General features: G+C 38.4%; 2 protein-coding genes across 6 annotated transcripts in view; one reads left to right on the forward strand and one right to left on the reverse strand.

The window, feature by feature from the left end:
• The window catches only part of LOC112157183 (B-cell receptor CD22), an 821,740-nt gene that overhangs the window by 332,190 nt on the left and 482,296 nt on the right, over window positions 1-7,254 (forward strand). The gene's annotated exons all lie outside the window — the stretch shown is intronic.
• LOC112157196 (zinc finger protein Gfi-1) lies at window positions 37-6,509 on the reverse strand. Of its 3 annotated transcripts, none has more exons than XM_036214198.1 (6): window positions 6,026-6,509; window positions 3,929-4,168; window positions 3,662-3,858; window positions 3,402-3,527; window positions 1,747-1,912; window positions 40-389 (listed from the first exon to the last, which is right to left on the reverse strand). In XM_036214198.1, exons 2-6 carry the CDS (start codon window positions 4,140-4,142, stop codon window positions 277-279), a joined length of 816 nt encoding a protein of 271 aa, XP_036070091.1. In that variant the 5' UTR covers window positions 4,143-4,168; window positions 6,026-6,509; the 3' UTR covers window positions 40-276. The 3 variants fall into 3 exon arrangements, with proteins under 3 accessions (XP_024145574.2, XP_036070091.1, XP_024145575.2); XM_024289807.2 differs by having other exon boundaries at window positions 46-389; window positions 3,692-3,858; window positions 6,026-6,486; XM_024289806.2 differs by lacking the exon at window positions 6,026-6,509 and having other exon boundaries at window positions 37-389; window positions 3,929-4,163.

Consider the following 7,254-nt stretch of genomic DNA (forward strand, 5'->3'; position numbering starts at 1 on the left):
TCTGATTCATCATGATTTGAATAAAGAAATACTCAGAAAGTTTTATTTTTTATATATATATATGTGTGCTCCATCATGAGAAAAAACATGGTGGTGAAGGTGGACCTTCAGACTATGAAGAGAAAAAGTAAGAACCGCTCTTTGAAGGCTGTACTGTCTCTAAGTGAGAAAATGGTTTTCCACAGCTGTGAAGAACGGTCAGGAGTTCAGCACCAGGTCTCTGAAGAGGCCCAGTAGCGGTTCTGGTTCTGCTGAAGCTCCACCTGGTGGTGAGGGCTAGCAGGCGCCGCTGTAGGGCCGGACCTCTCGGTGTTTGCGGCTGTGGGTGATGAGGTTAGAACTCTGGCTGAACGCTTTTCCACATGTCCGACAAACGTGAGGCTTCTCCCCTGGTTCAGAAACAGAGTCGGGATTCAGAACTTCAGAGAACACACTTAAAACAACCACTCAACCCTACAGAACTTTCAATATGTTACGCGGCATAAAAACATATTTTGTCAAAATCATAAAAGTTAGAAATAAGCTCAAGATAACATCGGGTCATTAATAACAATAAAATAAAATGATCTGGAGGGCCTGATCCGGCCCCCCGGGCCTGGCTTTGACACATGTGCTGTAGCCAATGGGGCCAAAGCCCCACCCCCATTTAAAATTAGGTTAAACATAGAAAAAACAAAAATTCTGAATAGAAACTGTAAATTGAGGAATATAAGTGAGGAGGAAAAGAAATGAAAAAAACCTAAATTGAGAACGCAAATCAGCAGCTGTCACAAAAAAATGACATTTTTCTTTGGTTTTATGTTGATAGTCTTCAGTATTTCTTTACATTTAATCAAATTTTTCAAATTTACAAAATTTTTCCTCAAATTTTCAAAATTTCTTTGCATTTACTGTGGGTACTCTTGAGTGTTTTGTTTTCAAATGTTCTTTTTTAATTTTTCTATTTTACATTTATGTGTTCCATCCTCTGTAAGCTGGTTCTGAGTTTTTGTTTAGTTTGGGTGTAAAGTTGGATTCTATTTAACATTGGAGTCAATGGGAAGTTGCTCCACTTTCAAATCAGTCTCTAGTGGTCATCTGAGGAACTGCAACAGTTTCAAATACAGTTTGCTTCATGTTTGGGAGCAGAAGTTTAGTTTGTAGTTCACTCATCAGAAAGTATTCTGTTTCAGCAGACATGGAATGTAGGAGCAACAAAAAAATTGAACTTTTCATGTATTTAACTTAAAATTTCTGAAGCTCTTTTGATGATTTTTGCTCTACTTAGTATGACTACAGTGTGTATGTGAGGGTGGGGGTCTAAATCATGACCTTTAGATATTTTTTAAGGCTTTGATGTCGAATAATTTCTCACTTATTGACTATAAAAACAGTTTAATTATATTTTATTGCACCCTGACATCAAATCTACAAAATGTCTCAATACGGCAGAAACCAGAAGCTCCTCCCCTTTCCGGCAGCAGCCTGATTTTGGTCGTACCGCCGTTCTTATCTGTGTTTTTATAAGAAATTCTTGTCTTAAGGTTGAGATGTTAGACCTCCAGAAGAAGCAGAAACACAGTAGGATCATAAATCAGAGTGATCTCACTCAAAACCTCAGCAGCATTTTGGTCAAATTCACAGAATAGAAACATTTTAAAAACATTTTCTTTTATATTGAAGTTCATATTCAGTTTAATTGTTTTTCCAATTAAACTGCTAAACCTCCTCATGTGTGCAGCTTCAGTTTAGACGTTTCTGACCCACCTGTGTGGATGAAGGTGTGCTTCTTCATGTCGGATTTCTGGTGAAACCTCTTGCCGCAGAACTGGCAGGGGTACGGCCGCGTGTCCGAGTGAATGAGCAGATGGGTGGAGAGGGTGGAGGAGCGCTTGAAGGCTTTCCCGCAAACCGTGCAGCTGAACGTCCGTTCCTGAAACACCAACCAGCCGGGAAATGAGCAAAGGTTACTCATTTATTTCATAAGTGACCATCTAAGGAGGAAAACGCCCGTCGAGGTCGGCGCTCTCAGAATAAACGGACGACGCGGGAGAAGCGTCGGACGGTTGAGGCTTCCACGTCGCACCGACTTATTTTGGAACTAAATAAAAGACTTCAGTCACTAAAAAACAAGGATACTCAGTTACTTTGTGCTACATTTCAAAAACCAAACAAATAGGAATAACTATTAAAGTACTTTTAGTTAGTGCTGACATGCGATTCATTAATTATGACCTGTAATTAATTAATCGATATATCACAATATTTTTTACCAAATAATTGCTGTTAAAAGCCTCATTTTGAGGTATTTTATTTTAATTTGTGACATTAAAAGATCAAAATAAAACTAAAAAGCTGGCTTCATGAAGTTTTTTCTGTTATAAAAGACTTTACCGTGACAACATGGCGCACTGCAGTTGAAAAAGTCTGCTTTTGTAAAACTAAATAAATGAAAATTCATCCATTCATTCATCTTCTTGACCGCTTCGTCCCTGTCGGGGTCGCGGGGGTGCCGGAGCCTAACCCAGTTACTGATGGGCGAAGGCGGGGTTCACCCTGGACAGGTCGCCAGTCTGTCGCAGGATAAATTAAAATAATCTTAAAAATATAAAATTGTAAATCTGACTAATCAAGATTAAATCAGAGCTAATAAAATGACTTTTACAGTAATTTTCAACCATTCGGGGCACTTAAAATCCTTAAAATGTAGAAATTCTGCTGTATATTTTGGTGAACCTCAATTATTGTTGTTTTTATTCTATAATCAGAGTCACAATATAGTTTTAATCATTTTTAACATTTTTACATGAAATGAGTGTTATGTTATACTATTTTAAATAAATTAATTAAAGAAAGATCACTGCAATCTGGCACCCCCACCAGCAGATTGTGCCCTAGGCGGCCGCCTAGCTCGCCCAGGGCCGGCCCTGGCTGGGAGATTGTACATTTTTAACAGTTTAGCAAAAACTTGAAATAAATAAAATAATTAAATCACATTTTAAAATAATTAGTGAGACTTCTCTCTATTTAATTAAATTTGCACAGATCTAGACTTTTTGTTGACATAAAAAACAAAAAAAATAACAAACTTATCATAAATATCCTAAAAACAACAGATGACCAAAACTCAAATTCATTTATGACAAGTGAGGGTTCAGATTAAAACAGCCGACTCGATATCCTTCAAAGACAGTTTATATTTCCTCGTTATTTTTACATCATTTATCCTCTAATCTCTAAAGTAAAGAACATAAATAAAAGGGAAAGGTTAACATAATGGTGAAAAATATGTTTCTTTATATCTTCTCTCTCATGTTAGAGTTTTCAGTATTTTTTAAAATAGTGTTTGTGGTTGATATCATTTCAGAAATGAAGAAAGTTTTTGACTTTTCTGCTAAATAAAGTTTTTTTATTGTTCGTACCTTACTCCGGCACGGCGGCCGCTTATCGTCCGTCCTGCTGGATTTGAGTTGTGCGGCTGACAGGTGAAATCTGCTTCCAGGACTTTTACAAACGCACGTTTTTAAACCGGACAAACAGGAAAATATCTGCAAAGAGAATAAAAAAGAAACATTTCTTTGAAGCTATTCCAGAACTCTGCAGTTCTGATTTTGACCTGAAATTTAAAATTTATCAGCTGATAAATGACAGGAATCCCTCGAGTTTTGAACAGAGCGTTTACAGTGGATGTGCTCTCCAACAGCTGCCCTACTTTGCTGCAGAGCGGACACTCCGGCCCCGGCCCGCCGCTCTTGGAGCAGCTGCTGCTTCTGGTTTCCCTCACAAACGTCTGGGTGAAGAGTCCCACCTCCACGCCGGCGTCCTCTGCTTTGTCTCGGCTCGACCACAGAGGGTTGCATGACTCAGCACTTTCAGACTCTTAAAAAACACAAACAGAATAAGAAAAAGAATCGTTGTGGAGATGGACGGAACAGTTTCTGATTCTCACCTTTGTGCGGGAGCGTCTGGAGGAGAGCGTCTCCTTCAGAGATGCTGGATGCGGGAGGCGCTCTGATGGACTTTTCATCTGTGGAGCACCTCAGGGATCCTCCCCAGGACTTCTCTTCTAATTGGCTGCGTTCAGTTTGGGAGGAGGCGGGGCTCCCTGCTGCATGCCGGAGGAGGTGCAGACCTCCTCGCTTCACCAAGAAGGAGCGGGGCATCTGGAATGAGGGGTGGAACGCTTCTTCTAAGAAAAAAAAAAGATATATTTTTAGATTTAAATAGTTTGTGTGGAAATTAATGGTGTCCACTAGGGGGCAGCAGAACTGCATCCTGTGTGGCAGACAGCTTTTAAAATCTATTTTTTTTCAATGAAATACATATTATATAGACAGCAAGTGCATCAAATTACAACATTAGAACATAAACATGTACAAACTGAGGAAAAATTCCCCATATTCTGCGCTGAAATGAGTTCCAAAGTCAGCTTTAGATTCAAACGTATCACATTAAAGTGGTTGCCGTGTTACAGGATGGAAATCTTAAGCTTCTGAAACTGAGTTTTGTCCTAATTTAGTTCAGACTTTGGTGTAGAGGTTGTTGTGAGGAGCAGTGACTCAGCAGAAAAGTTCTCTGAATCTTTGATTCGGACTTAAAACGCAGTTTGTGGTCCAAACAGAAGAACAGCTGCGATGAGGAGGAGGAGTTTTAGAGAACAAAAAAACAAAAAATTGTTGAATTTATAGAAGTCAGATCAACCTAAATCTCATAAAGTGATTTAAGTAGACTACATCAAGATAAAACTTTAAGATTTTACGTTAATTTCACATCATTAACTTTTTTCTCTCAGAAATATTGTACAAATAATTCACAATAAGTCTTATTTTAACGAGTATTGTCATAAAAATATTCTTAAAGTACTTAAAAGTACTACCGTCCCAGTAATCTATTAGGCCTGTGACTTGATTTCAATAATAAAATGTAATTTGTCTCTTTAGATTTAAAATTTGAACAATAACTGTAAACAATTTTAAAATATAATGAAAAAAAAAGTTTTTTTAATCCAGGAGAAAAACTGACACTGATAATATCTTTAGTTTGTGTTTTATTTATAGGTTTTTCTGCTACTTTAGTAAAACTATTTTGCATTTTCAGTACATATAATGGTTTAAAATGGAATATTTAAGAAAAAAATTACTCTGTTTTATAGTTTTAAGAGAGCATTAATAGATCCATAAGGTAATTTAAAGTAAAAGTAAATAAAGTAAAAAAAAATTAAATCGTGACAATAATGTGGGCATTTAATATTCAATATTGAGTACAAAAACAAGGATTTGTGCTTTTATTGCTGAAGGTAACACTTTCTTCTTTAGTTAAGTGTAAAAAAAAAGTTTTTTACTAAATAAACATGAATCATCTGTGATTTCTGTTTGGACTTTTTGATTAAATTTAAACTATTTTTGTCCTTTTTAGTTATAAAAAGTAACAAATATTGAGTCTAAAAGTCAAAGAAGCTTAAACGTGAGCTGATTTGTGAATCTTTTTACTCGTTTTCTCTAATATCTGCATTAAAGGAAACCTGCTGCGGCGCTTCCACGCGTTTTTCGTTCCAAAGGATGAGAGCGAGCGCTGCGACTCCGGCCGGAGGACAAAAATCAAGGCTGTGGCTTTCGCCGTGACGCTGGCGGCGTCTCCACGCACTCTGATGTTTATCTGAAGCTGAGCTCAGATTTATTTCAGTTCTAGCGAAGCATCAGTTCAGTTCAGGTAACCACAATTAAAACTTTATTTTTTTGTTAAAAGTGACAAAAATCTGACTTAAGTGAACATTTAAACTTGTATGTTTCTGGAACTTTTTTTTTTTTAAATCTCAAATCTAAAATGAACCTTTTATTTGTAAAAAATATGAATTTTTAAGCTTTTTTGTGTTCCTTTAAGAAAACTATAGTTGAAAAACCTAAAAAACCATAAAGATTATAAAATCTAATAATTGCTGTAAAGGGAAATCTAAATTTAGGTCACAAAAACACATTTGAGAATCTGTTGAAGTGATTCAAATGGCTGTAAGTTTGTTCTTTTATCAAAGAAAAAGGTTAAAACTCACCAGAATCTACATTCCAGCGGAGGCTTTACCCCCGTGGGACGGCCGCCGGGTCACTGCGCTCCGTGGCGTCTGCTCTGCCGGGTTTGAACATGTGAGGAAGTGTCTCTGATGACTTCTGAAGCAACACGCCGACCACACAGCTTCCTCACTCTCAACCGCTGCTCTGCAGCGCGGCGGCGCAGCCGGTTCCTGCTCGCCTTCAGGCAGAGGAGGCCGTGGATCCCACTCACGAGCCGGATCGAGGGAAGACCCGATCGATGAGGAAGTGAAGGAGTTGTGCTGAAACTTCTGAGTGTCGACACTGGTGCTGTTAGCTCAGCGGGAGAAGAAGAAGCAGCGCTAACGTTTGGCCGAACCCTTTACCAATAATCACCCATGCATGGATCTCAGGTCTGAAGCAAAACTTGGAAGGAGGTCAACTTATAGAAGGAAAAACCAGATTTCAGAGGATGCAGCAGGATGAAGGTCTTTCCTGCTCTTTGGGAAAACATAAGTTTGTGAGTTCTACAAAGCAAAGAAAGAGTAGCTTGATGCAGTTTCATCAGCAGGTGCGATAACCACACGAGTTACACATCACTGTGAGAAACGTATGCAGCTCGCTTTACTTTATCAAGCCAAAACTTCACAGGACTTTAATGCAGAAAGCAAATGTTTCATCTGAGATGAAGAGTTCTCCTTAAAATCTGCAAAGCTGCAGTTCTCGGTTGAAATTCGAGCCTCAATTCTCCACAAGAGCTCCAGATCCTTCAGCTTTTTCTCCATAAAGTCTATAGTTTGCATAAAGAAATTGTGCAATCAAGTTTTGACACTTCATCTGAAGTGACGAAAATATACAGGAAAAGGTTTGACCTCTCGACTCGCCGACGTTCTTATGCTTTCCTCTACTCTCAATGAAAAGGCGTGAAATGTTGTTTCTTTTGACCTCAAACAGACGCTCTAATGAGCATCCAGGCTCCAAATTTACAGTCACATGTGGACAAACGTCTTTGAGATCCTTTCATACCAGCTGCAAACGTTAATGACGAGAGTTTTATCAGAGACGCAGAAGAAAGAACAGGAAATGAGAAACACCACCTGACAAGAATAGAAAAAAGCACCCGAGTGGTGAAGTCAAAGCATCCTCCATTTACATGAAGTCGACGCTCGAAATAATGTTTAACCGTGTTGATGTTTGCATGTGGGAAACAGGAACCTTAAAACCTCACATCAGAGGTTTTAGCCACTCTAGT

This window comes from Oryzias melastigma, linkage group LG1, assembly GCF_002922805.2.
Source record: "Oryzias melastigma strain HK-1 linkage group LG1, ASM292280v2, whole genome shotgun sequence".
In the NCBI taxonomy this organism is placed as follows: Eukaryota; Metazoa; Chordata; class Actinopteri; order Beloniformes; family Adrianichthyidae; genus Oryzias; species Oryzias melastigma.

What these genes read in the sequence shown, in the direction of transcription:
- LOC112157196 (XM_024289806.2), bottom strand. Translation starts at nt 4,142, where the DNA reads ATGCCCCGCTCCTTCTTGGTGAAGCGAGGAGGTCTGCACCTCCTCCGG. An exon ending in CCAGACGCTCCCGCACAAAG is followed by an intron (nt 3,859 to 3,928) that starts GTGAGAATCAGA and finishes GTGTTTTTTAAG; the next exon opens with AGTCTGAAAGTGCTGAGTCA. An exon ending in GCACACCTTCATCCACACAG is followed by an intron (nt 390 to 1,746) that starts GTGGGTCAGAAA and finishes TTTCTGAACCAG; the next exon opens with GGGAGAAGCCTCACGTTTGT.